This window comes from Balaenoptera borealis (assembly GCF_965194805.1).
Source record: "Balaenoptera borealis genome assembly, contig: HAP1_SCAFFOLD_550, whole genome shotgun sequence".
NCBI lineage: Eukaryota > Metazoa > Chordata > Mammalia > Artiodactyla > Balaenopteridae > Balaenoptera > Balaenoptera borealis.
In genome coordinates, this window is record NW_028123647.1 from 477,097 (window position 1) to 498,525 (window position 21,429).

At 43.9% G+C, this 21,429-nt stretch overlaps 1 protein-coding gene across 1 annotated transcript; it reads right to left on the reverse strand.

Moving 5' to 3' along the window:
* Nucleotides 1–3,824: 3,824 nt before the first annotated feature.
* On the reverse strand, nt 3,825–13,058 carry LOC309621503 (nuclear RNA export factor 3-like; the record flags this gene model as incomplete). Its single annotated transcript, XM_082408940.1, has 18 exons — nt 10,019–13,058; nt 9,645–9,798; nt 8,938–9,021; nt 8,726–8,830; nt 8,521–8,601; nt 8,346–8,415; nt 8,103–8,191; nt 7,873–7,980; nt 7,378–7,709; nt 6,679–6,715; nt 6,245–6,313; nt 6,104–6,159; nt 5,853–5,960; nt 5,688–5,746; nt 5,464–5,579; nt 5,326–5,368; nt 4,542–4,614; nt 3,825–4,011 (listed from the first exon to the last, which is right to left on the reverse strand). The coding sequence occupies exons 1-18, from the start codon at nt 10,303–10,305 to the stop codon at nt 3,825–3,827; spliced, it is 2,058 nt and encodes a 685-aa protein (XP_082265066.1). The 5' UTR covers nt 10,306–13,058.
* Between the last annotated feature and the right edge of the window lie 8,371 nt (nt 13,059–21,429).

Here is a 21,429-nt window from a genome sequence, read left to right on the forward strand (position 1 = left end):
CCTGTCTGTCAGGTTCTCTGATTTATCTCCCGTGCCTATCACAGTGCCTCACATATCATTGGTAACCAATAAATATTTGTTGAATGAATGAATGAGTGAGTGAATGACGTAGATTAAACATGCTAAGTTGTGAGGACTCAGGCATAGTCTGGGACATGGGATTTGGGAGGATGGGAGAGTGAGCTCAGGTGTCCCTGAAGCAGCAGTTTTGTTTGAACCCATGAAAACTGTGGTTGGAAAACTGGGTAGAAAGGACATGATAATTGAGGTAGTGCTTCTAGCTGCCTTGGGTATGAAAGTGTAGCATATGTTCTATACCAATTCTCCTTCTTTCTTAATGAAAGAATCCCAAATTTATTTGGTACAGTAATGTTTCCAGTAAAAGACCACATTTATAGCCTGCTTTGCAGCCAACAATGGTCACATGACCAACTTCTACCTAATGAGGTGATGGCAGAAGTGTTGTATAGTAGTTCCAGGAAGGTAGCTAAAAGGGAGATGAATTTCTCAGACCAAGGTATTTCTCATACCATCTGTTGTGGACTGAACTGTGGCCTACCCAAATTCATATGCTGAAGCTTTAACCCCCAGTACCTCTGAATGTGACTGTGTTTGAAGATAGGGCCTTTAAAGAGGTGATTAAATTAAAATGAGGCCGTTAGGGTAGACACTAATCCAATATGATTGGTTTCCTTATAAGAGGAGCTTAGGACACATAAAGAGATACCAGGGTGTGTATGCACAGAGGGACAGCCATGTGAAGAAGGAGTAAGAAGGAGGCCATTTGCAAGCCAAGGAGAGAGGCCTCAGAAGAAACCAAACCTGTGGACACCTGGATCTTGGACTTCCAACCTTTAAAACTGTGAGAAATAAATTTCTGTTGTTTAAGCTACGCAGCCTGTGGTATCTTGTTATGGCAGCCATAGCAAACTAATACACCGTCAGATAAGGTTTTCAATTTTGACAGCTCATTAGAATCAACTGAGGTGAACCTTAAAGATACTGATGACTGGGCTTACCCCTAGAGGCTCTGATTCAGTTGGTTGAATCTGAGCATTAGAGGGGATCCTAATGGATATGCAGAGTTGAAAACCACATGTCTAGGAGAGTAGTTTTTTGCACTCCATTGAGCAGGCTGAGAGTGATGAATCTAGCATCATTTAGAAGGCATCCCCCTGTATCTTCCTCCTTCCACTGTTTTTCCTCTGCCCCACATCCCCCTTCTTTTTCTGCCGTATCCAGATCTCCACAGATGGACCCAGAGATGCCCCCACCTCTTAATCCTGTTCCATATCCAAGTTCCGTCCTAATTTGAGGAACATTTAATAGCTTCAGCCCCACTTCTGCCCTCCCTGTCAAGAAAAGTGAGTCTCGAGGGGCCTCATATTCTCTTACTCTGCCTGTTAGCCAGAGCCAGGGCAGCTCTCTATAGAGATAACTTCTTGCCTCTTAATCCAATTATGAAATGGATGAAAGACATGAACAGAGGGCAAATAGGCTTAGGAAAAGCTATTCAACATCTTTAGCCATCATGGAAATGCAAATTAAAAGCACAATGAAATATTAAACCCCCCTATCAGAATGGCTGAAAAAAACAGTGACAAAACCAAATGCAGACAACACTGGATAAACTGAGTCACTCATACATTGCCAATGGGAATGCAAAATGGTACAGGTCGTCTGCAAAACAATGTGGCAGGGTTTTCGGAACGAAATATGCAATTACCATATGATACAGCAGTTGCACTCTGGGCCGTTTACCCAGAGAAATGAAAATTTATGTTTACACAAAAACCTTTACATGAAGTTCATCACAGTTTTACTCACAATAGTTAAAAAGTGGAAATAGCCCAGATGTCTTTCAACGGGGGAATGGCTAAACAAACTGTGGTACATTCACACCATGGAATCCTATTCAGCAATACAAAGAAACAGACTATAGACCCACTTTACAACTTGGATGGATCCCAGGAGAATTATGCTGAGTGAAAGAAATCCATTCCTAAAGATAATATACTATATGATTCTATTTCTATGACATTTAGGAAATTATAATAGTGTCTGACAGAGTTTAGGGATGTGGGATCAGGAAGAAGGTGGGTGTGGCTATAAAGGCTAACATGAGGGAAACGTGTGGTGATGAAACAGTTTTTGATCTTGTTTGTGGTGATAGTTAGAACACCTACATAGCTGGTAAAAGTGCATGGAATTATATATATAAGTATTATTCACAGGTGTTCTAACACACAAATGAGTGCATGTAAAATGGTGAAATTGTAGTAAGTTCAGTGGACTGTACCAATGTCCATTTCTTAGTTTCGATACTGTACTAAAGTAATACAAGGTGTTTTTATTAGGAGAAGGTGAGTGATGGGTATACATGACCTCTCTACACATTTTTTTGCAACTTTTGGTAAATCAATAATTATTTCAAAGTAAATAAGTTAAAAAAACAACATAGGAGTTGTGGGGAAAATAGTGTTAGTTACAGAACCTAAGAACCTAATAAAAATGTTAGCACAGTTTTAGACCTGTTAAATGATTAAGAATACCATAATTATTAGAGTAAATATGGTACTTTACTTGCTAAATACGTTATATTTGTTTATAGAAGTGAACATCAGAATGGTCACAACTTGTGAGTACTGAAGTGGTGGAGAGAAGGTTATCAGGAGGCAAAGCTTGGATTTTAGGGTAGTCCAGGAATGGAGTCCTCACTCTATAATTTTCAAGCACTGTATAGGTCGGCTATAAATGCTAGAGACTGCCAGGGATGATGTGGGAGATGGGACCTTTTGGTCCTGGCCCCACTAACTCATGGTTGGGTCAGGGGAAGAGCAATCCAAGACACACAACATACAATGTGCAATGTTACTCTTTAATATAAAGATAAACAAGGATCATGCGTGGGAAAAATACAGAACAACTGGCAGGCCTACACGGTAAACTTTGGTTTCCTGATTAGCTGGACTGCAAGCTTAGTCATGGATATGGCTTCAGTTAAGAGAAGAGAGGTAACAAATATGAGGAGGATGAAAATGACATCTAAAGGCTCATTTGCAGAGTTTTGTTCTCAAGATCCCAGGTCAGTGGATGAAGGTCTCATCTTGAATTTTGCCCTTGGACTGAAGAAAGTAAAGAGAAAGAATTGGGATGTCAGCAAAGCCAGCAGCCATTAGTTTCAACCCCAGGGCACCTGACTTCTGTCCACCTTCACCTTCCTGAAAGCCTAGAGGTCTATTTCTTCTTATCTCTGGATTATCAGAATTCACTTTTTGATGAGTAAAGAATTTTTTAGTTCTGTAATAGTCTAGTCATTGTACTGAAAGCACCTGTAGTGAGGGAGGATAGATGACCTCTCTTAGGACCAAACTGCAGACACTGTGACCACACATCACTGCTAAATCTATGCCTCAGGAACAAGCCTTCAAGTTTACCAACATGTATGTACCAGAATGAGCAGACGCCACTGCATGTAATGCTGAAGATGTAGTGAAAAGATAAATGCCTATCAATAATAGCTTATGGCTTCCTGGAATTCAACTGTTTAATATATTGATCTTGGAAAGAATAAGGTAGCTTCACATATACTGAGAGGAAGCTATGCTGGTGCTAATGATAAACAAAAGAAATTTCAAAACAGTATATAACATAGGAAACCTGTATTTTATAATACATGGAAATGTATTAGTATGAAATTAGGGAATTTCTCACAACTAAACGTTTGTAAGAAAAAAATAGATGTAAAATAATTAGCTTCAAGTTCCCATTAATCACCCCTCTACTCCTCCCAGCTCCCTCCTATGCCCACGCAAACCCAGCACTCACTTCTGATTACACCAGCGGTTCACCTCAGGTCGGGTGGAAGATGCCTGCATGATGTCCTGCTGCTCCTGGGAGAGGGTGTGCATGGAGCTGGAGGTGGGCGTAGGCACTGGGATGGAGAACACACTCTGGGTCTCACTGGGGCTGACGTCCCTCACAAACAGCTCGTCATTCACGATGCACAGACTGAAGGAAAAATGGGCCCTCAGACAACTGCTGGATGGACACCCACACCCCCAATATTGACTCTGCTCCCACTGGCACTCAGCAACCAGATTCCTTCCACGCCCCTCCTGTGTCTGTCTCCCAGGTTCCTTGACCTGGCCCTCCCCACAGAGCCCACCTTTGGAGAGACTGTCTACCACCTTCACTCGATTTATAGGTTTATCCCCAACCCACGGGCAATTTTGCATTTACCCTTTACCACAGCCCAAGGGGTGGACGCTCTGATCCCCATTCTCGGAAGAAGACACTGAGTCACAGAGAGGTCATGTGACTTGACCAAGGTCACACAGTGAGTGAGTGTTGGGTCAAGGAGAGAAGGCATAGGCCGACTCCAGAGCCCATGCTCTTCTTAACCACTAGGCTAGACTGCTCCTGGGATCTTCCCGCTGGCTTTCCACAATACCGAGTAAACCTAAGGTCTGCGCCACCACATTCCCAAGCCCCTGAGCCCAGGCGGGGATGGGCATTCCCGCCCACAACAGGGCTCTCACCTGGAGTACCTGGCAGGGGTAGCGATGAAGGTCCGGGTGAAGGCACGCACACAGCCCTGAGAACTTCCTTCCACTTCAACAGCAAACAAACAACAGTACCCCTTAGAGCCACACGTGCTGTACACGCTCACACGGCGGTCCCCAGTCAGGCTGTGACTGGACACTCATGCTGAGAGGGCAGTTGTTCACGGGGGCCAGGGTGTCGGGAATCGGGAGGGCAACTATAGGAGCAGTCTGCGCCCAGTGACAGGGCCCCTGACAACCACTACACAGGTTCACGGGATGCGTTTTTCACAGCCGCCCAAGAGGTGGATACTACTACCCCATTTTGCAAATGAGGAAACTGAGAGGTTAAGTAACGGCCCAAGTTCTCAGAGTGAGTATCTGGGATGAGAGCCACCAAACTCCGCAGCCTGTGTCCCCAACGCCCAGGGTGTGCAGGGCAGACAGGCATGGACACAGCTCAGACCTGGATTGTCTGTGGGAAGCCTGAGCGCTGGAGAACACAGTGGGGAAGGGGAGGGGAGGGGAGGGGAAGGGAGGTGGAGCGGAGGGCAGGGGAGGGAGGGGAGGGGAAGGGAGGAGGGCAGGGTAGGAGGGGAGGGGAGGGAAGGAAGGGAAAAGAAGGGGAAAGAAAGGGAAGGGAAGGGAAGAGAAGGGGAAGGAAAGGGAAGGGAACGGAAGGGAAGGGAAGGGGTCAGGGAAGCTGGGTGGTTCTGGGATTGAGCCTGGCCAGGGGGAGGCAGCAGTGGGGCAACTGGGGATGGGGTCTACACACACTCACCTTCCTTGAACACCCCGCTGACAGAGAAGCAGAGCATCGTTTCCTGAAAGGGAAGAGCCCAGGCGCCCAGTCACCACCTGCACCTCCTACCCACCTGCGGCTTCCTGGGCCCCCCCGAGGGAGGAAGCAGGAGCTCACCGTCTGGGACCACGTGTCCACCACGAAGGAGTTGAAGTCATGCTGAGTCTTGGGCAACACACAGAGTGTGTGCACAATGTCATGTTTTGTGTGCTTCAGCAGCTGGACCCGCAGGTCTGTGAGGGGAGGGGAAGCGAGCGAAGGTCAGGGGCTGCCACGCCCTGGGCCCTATGATTGACCCCTTCACCGCCCTTTCCCACCCAGTCTTCCCATCACCCACTCACGGGGGTCCGTGAGCTTCTTCATATTCCGGCTGTCCTTGAAGTACTCGCACAAGCTGCTTCTAGGAGACAAAGAGCAACAGTGGGTGGTGGGTGTCTGCAGGAGCTGGCCTGTGTCTCCTGGGGAGCCACACGGCCCAGGAGCAGAGCCTGTGCTGTGATACTCACGGGGCTGGGTCCTCGGGGTGGAAGGGAATGGTCAGGGAGAAGCAGGCCTGCTCGTGATAAGCACCCACGAGACCCTGTCGGTCTCCATAGTCATGGATCAAGTAGTACCTGAGGGAGAGCATTGAGGACAGTCTATCTCTGTGGTCTGGACCTCACATGAGACTTGGAAACTCCCCTGAGCAGACCTGTGCTTAGGTGGCCTCACCTGTCCTCTCCCTCCCCCCCTTGCTCAGCTTCCCAGAGGTACTTACTGCTGCAGGAATTGCAGGACTAGGCTCTTCAGCTCATCAGATCCAAAGTAGCTGCCCTGGAATCAAAACAGTCCTCAGGACCAGGGCTGACACCCCCTTCTCATGCACCACTTACAACCCGACTTGATCGTCCATCCTCACCTTGCAGGTTGGTAAGCGCTTGCAGGCTTCAATACCACACTTAGCCAGTGGGGATGTCTCCTGGCCGCCCTGGGGAAGAGAAGAGGAAGTCAGCAGTGCAGACCAGGAGGTGGTACCGGATGATCAGGGAAAAGGATGGGCCCAAGAGAGGGTGAGGGTCAGAGGTCAGGGGTGAAAGGGCCCTGGAAATTCCATGGGCAGGACTACAGTTTGGGTCATCACCGTGGGTTCCCCAAAGCCTGTGAAGAACGTGGTTGAAGAAGATCCAGAGCCTTTGTCAGGTTCCCACAGGGGCTGTACCATCCCCCTCCGCCCAGGACTTTTAAGGGTCAGTTTCAAAACTGTAACTGGGGCAAGACCCAATGCGGTTCAGAGTAGTTTGTGGGTGCTGTCAGTGCCAGTTAGAGGAGTCAGTGAACAAGGTATACACTTACCAAGGTTAGTAACTTGGGGAACAATTCCAGGATGGAGCTGCCAAAATCAAGACAAAACAGAAAAGCCAGTGAAACTATGGTGGTGACCCTCCTCCTCATGGGAGCAAGTACACCCACACCCCAGTGTCCCAGCCTTCCAGGGCCCTGAACACGTCCCCCATCGACTGACACAGAGGGAGAGCATGCCCTACCTCCCTCCCCGCCTCTCTCCCTCCCTTCCTCTCCTTCCCCTGGGTAGCTCCCCCACAGACTGCCCGGACTCCCTTCTCCAGTGCCACAAGGACCAGCATTTCAAACCCATGCTGCAGGGCTTCCTTCCCCTCCCTTCCTTCCTCCAGGGCCCCACTGAAGGATGTGGAGAGAAGAGGGAATGGGGTGTGTGCCCGAGGCTCTGCTACCTCACTGGGGGTCCAGCACTCTGCGAAGACCTGGACCAAGACCTGGACTCCCCCCATGGATGGCCCAGGATGCTGGGGCAGGGAGGCGAGTGAGGTGGGGCTCAGGAGGCAGGGAGGGAGATGAAGGGGGATGAAGACAGAAAAGGAGTGAAGGTACGAGGGGAGAGATGACAGAGACATTCGGGCCTAGAGGCAAGGGAGAGAGAGAAAACAAAGGGAAGGGAAAGAAGCTCTCCCGTGGTGGGGGTAAGGGAAGAAGAGAGAAGAAAGGGCAAACGGCGCCCCTTTTGCAGCTCTTCACCTGCCCCAGAATGGCTCAGACACAGCAGATAAGAATGTAAAATATGCAGATATTGGGCTGGGGGCCCATTGGATGTTGGTTGAAACTTTGTCAACTTTGTGATGCAGAGAGGAGAGCATAGGGCCTGTAGTCCTCCCTGAGGTCCATGTCAGCTGCCCCTTGCAAACGGCCACTTTTGGGAGTAGCTCAGGCTCCCAGTGGGTAACAGAGGATACATCTGACCTTATGTTGGTTGACTTATCAGGGAAGCTGGTGCACAGGGGGTTTCTGTCTGCACACATCCCTTCTGGCTCCAGCCGCTCACCCTTGTCCATCTCCCCTGCAGACTTCACCTGTGATCATGAGGAGGAACCACATGGGCCAGAGAAACAGAGCCAAGATGGCCGTGCACCCCAGTCCCTTCCTTTTCCTACAAATCCATTTCCCTTCCTCTGTCACCATCACATGAGCTTTCCCACCTTCCCTTCAAAGATGGATCTGGGTACCACACCTCACCTCAGTGTTGGAGAGGTTCAAGTTCTTGGTGTTGGAAGCATTCGGCATAGAGTTGGACAGGCCATGCAGCTGGTAGGGTTTCTTATTGCTCAGCTCCAAGGGCAAAAGCTATGATGAGGAAAGAGTTAGAGTGAGGACCCCAGCAGGGGATACCTGAGACCAATCTGCCTCTTCTACCTAATCTCTCCCACCATCACCACCAGCCCCAACATTGGGTCTAAGGTCCTCACCTTGGGCATATTCCCTGGATGGATCTGCAGGGAGGCGGCCATGCCATTTCTAGGGTTTCGCGGCATTCCAGTATCACGGGTCATCAAGTCTCCAGGAAGCCAGGAGGAGGGAAACAGAGGCTGAGAGGCTCCTGGCTGGTACAGCTCCAGCACCAACCCCTCCCCGAGGTACCTTTCCTGAGTATCCTTCCCAGCTAGACCCCTCTGCCCTCACCTGCTCTACAATTACTGCTGTAGCCATACCAGGGTCAGAGCAGAGCCTCTGGATGTCAAGAGATTGCTGGGAGGCATCGTGTCGTTCCTTCACGGGCAGCTGCAGAGTTAGGGATGGGGTCCAGGGCTCTGAGTCTGAGGTGGTGATCGGGGGCAATAGGTGGGTCTGGCTGTGAGTGCACAGGTTGTGTTGAGTCTGCATTACCTTTATCTGCTCCACCTTTTCTGACCTCAGCTCCTTCAGCACAGAGTGGGGTGCATCACAGGGATCAACAAAGATAGATATCTGTTGAGAACGCAAGAGGGGCTGGGTAAGCTCCAGGAAATCTGAGCCCTGGGATCAAGCAAGATCATGCCCCTGTCCTGCCCTCTTGCCCCCTGCTAGCCCTGCTCATGCCCTTGACACACACCCTTTCATTAGCCTCGTTGTAAATCTTGCCGTTGACATTCTTCAGTGCGAAGGCAATGTTGGCATTCTCAACGAAGAACTGGGCCTGCATTTTCTCATAGTGAAACTGTAGGGAGAGTGACAAGAGAAGCATAATATGAGACCAGAGGCTTTTCTCATCTGGGCCTGCCATCTTCCCCGTTTCCTCTCATGGGCCTCCATGTCCTCTCTTACTTCGACTGGGGTGAAGGGGACACTGCATTGCTTCTGAATCAAATTCAGCAGCCACTTCTCATCATATTGAATACCGAAGGGAATCTAGGAGCCAAAGAAATAATTGGGGAAAGAAAACTGATACAATGGAATCCAAGGTTAAGATAAGACCCAGCTGTGTCTTGCTTTAGGACCTTTTTTCAGGCTTTAGGTAATTTCTTAAGGTAGGACAATATCTGTTATCGCTAACTTTTACACCAGACGTGGACTTCCTAAATACCCTTTCTTTCCACTTAAATACTTTTCCTGAAATAATCGACTTCATGTCTTTCACATGTACTTACTTTTATAAAGTTCTAAGAGATCCTACCTAAGGCAGACCTGGCCTGCCCCTCTGACAAGGACCCCAGAGACTCAACCTCCTCCCACACTCAGCTTGAGCCAAACTGCGTCTTCTGGTGTGAAGTTGCTCCATCTCCTTGGCAGTAGTTTCCTCCTTTGCTTTTAGACAGCCTCTCCCATGCTCCCTGCAGTCAGTCTGCTCCCTTTATGTTGCTTCTCTGAACCTGCCCTCACATGATCTAGGAAGTTAACTCCTAGTAATAACAAGACAGATTACCAACTCCACTGCCACGAGAGAAAAGTTCCCAGCATCTCTACACGCGCCCAACATGACTCCCTCTGTCATCTTCTTCTACATGTCAGGTCCATTTAGCCAGCACACTCACTGTGGTCTTGAACCAGCTCCCCAAGGTCTCATCCTGCCTGTTTCTCTCCATTCGTCTCTCTGGAGGCTTTTGCTCTGTCTCCTTGTTAACATGGGTTTCGTCTTGTTTCTGAAAATTGCCTCTCCGATGACAGGATGGAATGGCATAGGGAGCACTGTGGGGAAGTGGAGAGAAGAAAGTGGTCCGTATAGCCTTGGGAAGTCTTCTCTACATTTTCCCCAATGATAGCAGAGCTACAATAAAGATTGCTCAACCATTAACCTGATCCCATCATTCCTCACTCTTCCAGGTTAGAGAGAAGAATGACATATTTAACTACAAGGTTTTGTTTTTCACTGGTTGATACTTGTCAGCCATGCTGCCTCGTCACTTACTATCTTACTCCAGTATCCTTGTGAACATCACTTGTTGCTTGATCTCCATCTTGTTGTTGCTGGGATGAAGGATGAATACCAGACCTGACTTGTTCAGACCAATTGTTATACCTCCTTTGGTAAATACGCCAGCGTCTTGCTCTTCTTTGTAAGGAGGTAACTTGCTTATTGTACCCTGAAATTGAGAGTATCACATCAATGGTCTCAGTACCAGAAAAATTCCTGGGTAAATATCCGGCTAATGAAGAAATATCACCAACTTTATCATCTAAATAGGAAATTATCATAGTTAGGAAGAAAAAAAAAAAGGCTGAGAGACTTCACTGTGTTTCTGCTTCTCAGGAAACGAGAGGTGGGGAGCATTCACAGCCAAGAAGAAAACAAGCACAGAGGAAAGGGTCTGGACCCAGGGTTTAGTCTGTGATGTTAGTCCCTGCTCTGCTTGGTTCAGGTTATGTGACCTGGGACAAGTGGCTTTTCATCTCTAACTCTCTCTTCTCTGCTCGGCTCTAGGAGCACAATAAAACCTACCCTGAAATCTACCCTGGTGTGATGGTTCAAGGGTCAAAGGTGACCTCCCTGCCTGACGGAAGAATTAGAGATATGAAAGATAAGTCCGATGAAAAGATCCACAATGGAGCCTGGAGAGACATAACATGGAGAATACCAAAAGCGAGGGGGAGATAATTAAAGGTGATGCAGTGAACATACCTCACACATGGTTAATGTGAGTCCCGGAAAGAAGGGGAGGGAACAGCGGAGAAGTGGTATTTGAAGAGATCTTGGTTGAGAAGTTTCCAAAAGTAACAAGATATCAACTCAGTGTAACAGTATTATTGTAATAGGAGAAAAAGTATGCTTTAAGGAAAAACAGTCCTAAAATATGCATTCATTTCATCATCGTGTAACAAAAACTTGGAAAATATGTGACCAGAAGACTCAAACTAAAAGAAATGTTACAGGCTCTTCTTTGGGCAGAAGAAATATCCTCCCAGGTGGAGGCACATAGATACAGGAAAGAAAGACTAATGACATTTGTGAATATGTAGGCAAATTTAAATGAGTGTTGACTATATAACACAATGATAGTAATTTCTTCTGGGGATTTAAATATATAGAGAATGAAAATGCATAACAATAAATTTGGAGGGTATATGGAATCAAAGTGTCTCAAGGTCCCCTAATTGTCTGAGGAGTTTTAAAGAACTAATTAACTAACATTAGACTGAAACGGCAAAAATGTACGCTGTAATCTGAAGGGTAAACACTACAAGAATGGCAAAAGAATGTTTATCTAGCCACATGAGGTAACAATTTAATAGTTATAAAATGTTAATCATTTCAAAGGAAAGGAAAGGAAAAAGAACTTAGAAGAGGCAAAAATAAATATACAGTAAGATAGTATATATAAACCAAATTACATCTACTTTTACATTAAAAATTTCAGATTAATATTCCAAATAGAAAGACAGCTATTATCAGACTGGACAAGAAACCTTCCATCAAATGCTCCTGAAAAGAGACACATGCAAATTTTAATCATCTAGAAAATTTGAAAATTAAAAAAATGGCAAAATGTATACCTTTTCCACAGTAACCTACAGAAAGCTGGTATAACCCTATTAGTAAAAGAAAAGGTACACTTTAAAGAAAAAAGCATCACTAGAGAAAGAAGGAGATTTCTTTGTGATAACAGGTTCAATGCAATAAGGAGATATTAATATAAAATTCTAAACTTGTATACATGTCCTAAAATAGAGCCAAAATATGCAAAGCAAAATCTAACAGAAATAGAGCATGGACAAATTCACAGTCACAGTGGGAAATTTTAACACAGCTCACTGGGTGATGCACAAAATGGCAGACAAAAACTCAGCTAGACGGAGAAGGATTCAAAATGTTACTTAAGTTAACAAATGTATTTAATTGACATAGAACAATGCACATAACAACTACTCATCGAACGTTCCAGAATAGCTCATATGCTGGGCAACAAAGCAAGCCTCAGTAAGCTTCTATGGACTAATACAATTTACCCTGACTAGTTAATGTAATATTCAGTGGTAATGGTGGGTTTTCTGCCCCTCCCCCACCTCGTATAAATCCAAGGAATATTAGTTTACACAATCCCACGCCCCACCTAGGTGACCCTCCCTACTCTCCAAACCCTAGACCTGAGAAGATCACATGACTTGTGCCTTTTCCTTAGCCAGGGGAAATAATTCACCTCAGCCGTGGCCATTTCCATAAGAGGGGAGGTTTTCCACATGGAATCAGGATGGGTGTGTCAGAGCCCACTTGGCCCATTTCCTCAAGAGAGTGGGAAATAGTGAGCCTGAGCCCTCTGCATGCCTCCTCTAAAGGAGGGTCAGCTTGTTGGGGGTCCTGTGGGTTGGGGTTAGGGAGGGAACCCAGAACCCCTCCTGCCCTGTGGGGACCTGAGGACAAGGTCTCATGCTGACCAACTCACCCATGGGGTGGCCTGAAGGCAGTGATCTGTCACCGCCCTCCTCACAGGCCGCTCGTGAAGAGAATCTGTGGGTCTGGAGCTGGAGGTTTGGAGAATATCAGGAAGGGCTGCCGAAGAAGGAGAGTGCAAGCCCCAAACCACTTTGTCAGAGCCACACAAACAAGATGGCATCCTAACAGGAAGTCCCTTCCCCAAGGGCATAGAGGAGGAGAGCCCTGGGGGCCAGAGGAGACTTAACTTCCTGTAATTACTGCCCCCTGAGTTTGCTACCAGCCTAACACCCAGGGAACTCTTTCCAACTGTACCACCCTTGCAGAGGAGGCCATCTGGAATCAGGAGGCTTAGGGGACCTTGGTACTTCTGGTTACAAACACAGGGAGCTCTGTATGCCAGACTCTGGATCAGCTACACTACATTGTGTTCCTTCATTCGGCAAACCCAGAGAACTCTGTGTGCCAGCTGTAGGCCAGGCTCTGTACTTGCTACATTGCCTCTATTCTTTCATGAATTCCTCACAAGGGGACTCTGATATCAGAATCACCAACTTTCCAAAGTTGCTGAGGCTTACTGAGGTGCTGGAGCTTATCTAGGGTCATTCAGATGCTACCTGGAGAAACAGAGACTGGAATTGAGCTCCATGCAATGGAAGATGACTTCTCCATGCATAGATTTACTAAGTTATTGCTCTAGTGTGGGAGATTGTCTTAAGTTAGTACAAAGTAACAGAATTTTCTGAAAATAGTCAAATGGCTGGAATTAACCTCAGCCCACCTCAGAGAGATAATACCAAAAAACAAAAAAAATCCAAAAACCAAACAACAAAGAACAGACCTGAAAACTATAAACGAAATAGCAATCAGAGTTTTGTGGGTCACTGTAATGACAGTAAAAGAAAACAAATCATGTATTTTCCTTTAAAAAAAAAAAATGTCCTCAATGTAGATAGATGCCCCTAGTGGTCAGAGCCGGAATTGTAGCTCTGAAAGTTCCAGACCAGAGAGGTTTCAAGGCAGAGGGAAGGAGAGAGGAGATTGGGCTCCAGTACATCAGTTAGACATTTCTGGAATTTTCCACTACTTTCTGGAATTTTCCACCCCGTGTCCACAATCCCTTCCTGGATCTCTATGCCCTGAGAAAAGTCCAGCCACTGAGAGAGGTGAAGAAAAATCTGCACATAAGTGTGTGAACATTTGGGGGTAAAAGAAGTGTAAGACCGAAATGCACACACCACACAGATAAACTGTCAAGTCAAAAATTGAAATTTTTTATTTTTTATGAAACAGTGTCATGTGAACTCTTTGATAACATGGTAAATATATGTGAACTTTTTTTTGTTAGTTGCTTATTAGATATTTTTGAGTGTTCCTCTCAACAAATTAGCCTAATCACAAAATATTAAACATTAAAAATGTATACTTAGAAAATAAAATCATTCTGCACCTTCCATCTACATGATCCCCCCACCCTGACTCACAAATACCAAAAATATCCAATGTAAGAGGATTGGTGCACATTTTCCAGATGTGTTTCTCTTTTGGTGATGTGAATACCTAACTTAAAGCATTTGTGTAGTTATGTAGTTCTATACATATTCTTTTTAAATTTTGCAATTACATAAGTAATTTTATGCAAATTCATTTTTTTCACTTATTATGACATCTTCAGATTTTCATTTCTTCAGTTAATGGTTTGTCATCTTTCCAGAGGTTATTGGAGAAGCATTTTGCTTCTTAGGCGAATTATTTGCAATTATCTTTTGTCCCTTTCTCTACTGATTAACAGAAATCCTTTTGGTTCTTGCACATGAGTACAAAATCTGTAATAATGTTTGAAATGTTGTCTCCCAACTTCCCAATCTTTTAGTTTTTTTCTTTTGACAGTACAGAAATTGCTTTAATTTTCATGGATTTTTTAACTTTAAAATAATGCAGCTATGACAGAAAGGAAAATGAGTAATACATAGGGTAGCATCAAATACTAGTCCGCTGGGAATTCTAGTCCACTGGGAATTCTAGATTCAAAGCCTTGAGGGATTCAGGGCACAATGGAAAAGGGCTTTAGACCAAAATCTACATTGATGAAGAATGGTGAAAATATTTGAACATGTGTTTGCTTATAGGAGATACTGTGTAAAGTGCTTCTGGCCTAACACAATTCTGTAAGTCATCATTTTGTGGCAAATGAAGCATTAAGGGTAGCCCACATACATTAAAACTAGTGGCAAAAGCATTTCTTCTGCCTCTCCCTCCCATGGAGGGGATCCCATGGAGGGGATCATTTTCTCCTCTCCATGGAGGTTAATTTTCCTCTGCTTCTACCTGGGCCCCACATGCCCAGCACACCCGCCCCCAGATAGTTCAATCCCTGTGGCACTCCAGGCTTAAGGGAGTGGATTTTATCTCCATCATGAACTTCCAAGACCAAGACATGGGTGAGAGGGTTGTTTGAGTACCCTATCTGCGTGGCATTGACACCAGGGGAATTCAAAACTGCATATGTGACCCAAAAAACATTTTAACTGTTACAAGCTTATTTGAGAAATTGAAGGGAAGTTAGAAAAAGAAAACCTTGTCAATCCCAAACAAAAATGTCACATAGAAAGGAATGCAAATTATAGGAAAAATATTTTATAGGCAAATGTTTAATATTCTCATACATAAATAAATCTGATTAGTAAGAGTGTCTTTCAAAGTCTACTGAAAAAATTTTAAATAAGAACTATACATCACAAACATATAAAGATTAAACAAGTACAAAAACAATTATAAATGTATGTAAGTGTGTACATATATTTACATATGCACATAAACATACATAACATGAGGAAAAGAGTATACATACTGTGAGCAAAATTTGGAAGAATATATATGTCATGTAAACCTGTTTATATAGTACTGTACACAGAGAAATATATCTGGGGAATATAAACTAAACTATCAAGGATGTACATCTTGCTATGTAACAAGATGAAAAAAATATAGAAAAATATTTTCTCTAATACACATTCTTGCACTTCATTAGTTTATAAAGATAGCAATTTGAAATCAGAAAAATAACTGATGTAAAATTTTATAGCATAGTAGTATATACCGGGTTGGGAATTTCACTACCAAAATAATAGGTAGGTGGATTAACGGTATATTTCTAAATCTATATGCTTTTTCACATTACTTTTGTCTCTCAATTACACACATATGGGTTGCCCGTCATAGTTGGGAGGGAGAGGCAGAAGAAATGCTTTTGCCACTAGTTTTAAAGTACGTGGGCTACCCTTAATGCTTCCTTTGCCACAAAATCTTCCAGAAATGTCACTCTGAATGAGATCTTGCTCCCTCCATCCTTCCAAAGATTCCTTCTGAGTGATGCCTAAGCTGCAATTCTAGACATGTGGACCATGGACAACAAAATGTGGTTACTTATGTCAAAGGGATTGAAAATGGAGCCAGGAGGCTAGTATGGAAGTAGGACTTACATATTTCTACCCCCAAATGCAACATAAACCTTTCACCCGGCCAACCTGAGACCGACTGGAACTTGTTTTCGTTATTCCCTGGAGACCAGAGCATGGCAACCAATCTGGTGCCTCAAGTGACTGAATGCCTGCCAAAACCAATCATAGTTCTGTAAAGATAACCTATATAACTTCTCTGGATAGTCTTTATATGTCACCTTTATAAACTCTTGCCATTTTTGTTTCCCCATGAGCACATTTGAGTTGCTACTCAAATCAGTGCCTCCCAAATTACAATTCATAAGACCCTAAGTAAAAACTCTTTTTCTTATTTGCAGCCTTCTGCATTTCTTGGTTGACAATATGTTCACCAGTTATCATGGACCTCCAATTTCTGAATTTCCTCCAGTGGAAAATTTGGGAAAAGGAAAGAAAAATTTATTAAAAGTTGCTTTGCATGGTGAGTGGTGGGAGAACACATAAAAAAAATCATACTCAAATTGCTTTACCTAACGACTTTCTTCTTCTCTATGGTTTCACAGATAGAAATCATAGTAATAATATAGGACTCCTCTTAGAGGGCTGGTGGTCAGTAAAGGCCTGAGGTGGGAGCAAGGAGGGCAGAAGGGGTTCAGGTACTTTCTACAACTGTCCTGTTAAGTTTCACAAAGTTTTTCCCAGAGTGACAAACTTCTGGGTAAGGGATTGCCGCTCTGGATTTTCCAAATGGATAAACCAGGTTACAGGGTATTTCCTTCCTGTTATATCTAGCTAGTCTCCACCCTCTCCTCTTCTGCTGGCTAAAGCCTCCTTAGGCTCAGATCTCAGCTTAAACTTCACTTCACATGAGAAGTCTCAGACATACCCTACTGGTGTGATTACCACTAGGCATCTAGTAACTGCACCACCTTTACCATCTCCAGACACATTTTTCATGTGAAAGGGGACCAAAGACTGTGAGCTCACAATGTTTCATAGGCTGTAGCATCACACAGTGGACTTAAGATGCTGACATTTTCAAATATCTTGTCTGAAGATTTGCCTCAGATTCTCTCTGCCACTTTTGAGAGAGATGCTGGGGACACAGGTCAGTTCAGCAACGGAAATGCAGAGTTCTTCCACAGACAGCAATCGGAGCGTGTAGTTCAGAGAAGCTGAGGAGGCTGTGGATTGATGCTCCTTCCTCTACAAGAGCCCATGAGAGTACTACAACGAGAGTCTGTGATTTTTAGCAGGCGTAGTTTTGCATAGCAAAGACCAAATGAACCTTCCAGAGGTAAAATTCCAGGTTTGAAAGTTTTTGAATAATTTGCTGCGTGGAATACTCTTAAATATATTTCAAAACATTTAAATGAACTTGGAAAATAGTAAAAGAAAAATTAAGGAAGGAAGCAAAACGTTCCATTAACCCCTGATGAGTTATCATCATTTTTATATTCTCATTAATTATGTGCATAATATGACACTGGCTTACCTTTTAATCTACACATAACATTTAATCCTTTTGACATAACTACAAACTCCATATTGTGATTCATTCTTTACTGATAAGGAAACCGAGCCTCAGATTTCAGGCCTGGCTGAGACTAAGGCACTTTTGTGCCCTTCACTGTCTTGTGATTTCAATAAATCCTGACAAGGACCCTATGAGGGGGAGAATCCTCACTCCCGGGATGGGGAACCTGAGGTTTGGGACCTTAATGTCCCACACTGCCCCATGTCATGCTCCTACTCATTGGCTGATTCCAGACTGGAACCCATGTCTTCTGAACCTGGCCTTTACTCTTCCTACTGATTCACTCAGCCTTGCCTCAATTATAGATAAGGGTATACTTTGGAAATATTGTGAGCTTGGTTGCAGACCACGACAATATAGCAAATATTGCAATAAAGTGAGCCAAACAAGTGCTTTGGTTTTCCATTTCTTATAAAAGTTATGGTTACACTATACTATAGACTATTAAGTGTACAATAGCATTAAGTCTAAAAAACAATGTACATACCTTAATTAAAAAATACTTTATTGCTGAAAGTTGCTACCAATCATCTGAAACTTCAGTGAGACATAATCTTTTTGCTGTTGGAGGGTCTTGTGTCAGTTTTGATGGCTGCTGACTGATTAGGGTGGTGGTTGTTGAAGGTTGGGGTGGCTGTGGCAGTTTCTTAAAATGAGACTACAGTGAAGTGTGCTGCATCGATGGACTCTCCTTTGCAGAAACGATTTCTATGTACTGTTGTTTGACAGCATTTTACCCACAGTGGAACTTCTTTCAAAATTGGGGTCTGCTAAATAGACATTTCTCTAAAGAAGATAGACAGATTGCCAACAAACACATGAAAGGATGCTCAACATCATTAATCATTAAAGAAATGCAAATCAAAACCACAATGAGGTATCACCTCACACCGGTCAGAATTGCCATCATCAAAAAATCTAGAAACAATAAATGCTGGAGAGGGTGTGGAGAAAAGGGAACACTCTTGCACTGTTGGTGGAAATGTAAATTTATACAGCCACTATGAAGAACACTGTGGAGGTTCCTTAAAAACTATAAATAGAGCTACCATACGACCCAGCAATCCCACTACTGGGCATATACCCTGAGAAAACCATAATTCAAAAAGAGTCATGTACCACAATGTTCATTGCAGCTCTATTTACAATAACCAGGACATGGAAACAACCTAAGTGTCCATCGACAGATGAATGGATAAAGAAGATGTGGCACATATATACAATGGAATATTACTCAGCCATAAAAAGAAACGAAGTTGAGTTATTTGTATTGAGGTGGATGGACCTAGAGTCTGTCCTGCAGAGTGAAGTAAGTCAGAAAGAGAAAAACAAATACCATATGTTAACACATATATATGGAATCTAAAAAAAAAAAAAAAAGTCATGAAGAACCTAGGGGCAGGACAGGAATAAAGATGCAGACATAGAGAATGGACTTGAGGACACGGGGAGGGGGAAGGGTAAGCTGTGACAAAGTGAGAGAGTGGCATGGACATATATACACTACCAAATGTAAAATAGATAGCTAGTGGGAAGCAGCCACATAGCACAGGGAGATCAGCTCGGTGCTTTGTGACCACCTAGAGGGGTGGGATAGGGAGGGTGGGAGGGAGGGAGATGCAAGAGGGAGGAGACATGGGGATATATGTATATGTATAGCTGATTCACTGTTACACAGCAGAAACCAACACACCATTGTAAAGCAATTATACTCCAATAAACATGTTTAAGAAAAAATTGGGTCTGTCCTCTCAAAGCCTGCCACATTTTTTATCAACTAAGTTTATGTCATATTCTAAATCCTTTGTTGTCATTTCAACAATCTTCACAGCATCTTCACCAGGGGTAGATTCCATCTCAAGAAACCACTTTCTTCTCTCATCCATAAGAAACAGCTCCTCGTCGGTTAAAGTTTCATCATGAGATTGCAGCAATTCAATCACGTATTCAGGCTCCTCTTCTAATTCTAATTCTCTTGCTCTTTCCACCACATCTGCAGTTACTTCTTCCACTAAAGTCCTGCATCCCTCAAAGTCATCCATCAACTTCTTTCAAACTCCCGTTAATGTGGATATTTTGACGTCTTTCAATGAACCAATAATGTTCTTAATGACATCTAGAATGGTAAATCCTTTCCAGAAGATTCTCAATTTACTTTGCCCAGATCCATCAAAGGAATCACTGTCTATGGCAGCTATAGCCTTATGAAGTGTATTTCTTAAATAACAGTACATGAGGGTTAAAACTACTCCTTGATCTGTGGGTTGCAGAATGGATGTAATTTTAGCAGGCATGAAAACATTAATCTCACTATACCTCTACATCAGAGCTCTTGGGTGAGCATGTGAGTTGTCTATGAGCAGTAATATTTTGAAATAATTCTTTTTTTTTCTGAGCAATATGTCCCAACAGTGGACATAAAATATTCAGTAAACCATGTTGTAAACAGATGTGCTGTCATTCAGTCTTTGTTGCTCCATTTATAGAGCACAGAGTAGATTTAGCATAATTCTTAAGTGCCCTAGGATCTTAAGAATGGTAAATGAGCGTTGACTTCTATTTAAAGTCACCAGCTGAATTAGCCCATAACAAGAGAGCCAGCCTGTCCTTTGAAGCTTTGAAGCCAGGCGTTCACTTCTCCTCTCCAGCCATGAGAGTCCTAGATGGCATCCTCTTCTAATATAAGGCTGTTTTGTCTACATGGAAAATCTGTTGTTTAGTGTAGGCACCTTCGTTAATTATCTTAGCTAGATCTTTTGGATAACTTGCTGCAGCTTTTACATCAGCACTTGCTGCTTTACCTCACACTTTGATGTTATGGAGATGGCTCCTTTCCCTAAACCTCATGAACCAACCTATTCTAGCTTGAAACTTTTCTTCTGTAGCTTCCTCACCTCTCACAGCCTTTGTAGAATTGCAGAGAATTAAAGCCTCACTCTGGATTAGGCTTTGGTTTAAGAGAATGTTGTGGCTGGTTTCATCTTCTCTCCAGAGTACTAAAACTCTCCTCACATCCACAATAAGGTTGGTTTGCTTTCTTGTCCTTTGTGTGTTCACTGGAGTAGCACTTTTAATTTCCCTCAAGAAGTTTTCTTTTTAATTCACAATTTGACTAACTGTGTGGTACAAAAGGCCTAGTTCTTGCCCTGTCTTGCCTTTTGACATGCCTTCCTCACTAAGCTTAATCATTTCTCTTTGTGGAACTTATATTTTGAAGGGGAAGAGGGAGAGAGAGAGAAGGAAAGAGAGACACCTGTGTCTGCATAAGGGTTAGGGGCCCTAAGAGGGTTTTTTGCTGTTGTTGTTGTTGTTGAATCTTCAACGCCATGAAGTTTGAGCAAGTTTAAAATTTAATATGAAGGAGCAATCTCATCTCAGATTTAACCCTTGAATTTTCCTACATGTTCATTTCCTTCCTTATCTTCTTACCTTCTTACTTCACAGTAGAGTTAATGAAACACTTTCAATAAACAGGATGGATTATAATACAAATTTTTAGTTATTAATAATTAAAGAATGGACAATTGTGTCCAAAAACGCTAGTGCTTCTTGGATTTTTGCCTCTCAGGGAGGCAGCAGGTGGCTGAAATCCTGGTGTGACATGATCTGAGGAGCCCTGTCCTGGTGGCTGTGGGTCGGGTTCAGAATTTTCCTATAAACGTATTAACATGCGGAGCAGTCCAGGAGCAGCAGTTAGGCAAACACCACAGCTTGCTGCCCTGGTGCCACCTCTCACTGAGCTCACCAGGTGAATCAAAGGCAAGCCTGTCTTCCCAGCGTGGGGAACTGGATTAGGGTCTGCTCAGAGGCACGATGTTGGGCAGCTCTTAGGAGCTTCTGAGTCTCCCAAGAAACTAGAGATCCTTCTGTCTTTGAAACTTTGAACTCAAGGCATACCAGAGAGAGATTTGCTTCCTTCATAAAGATATCTATATTCTCATTAGGAGAAACAATGAAAAACACCTTTCCACAGT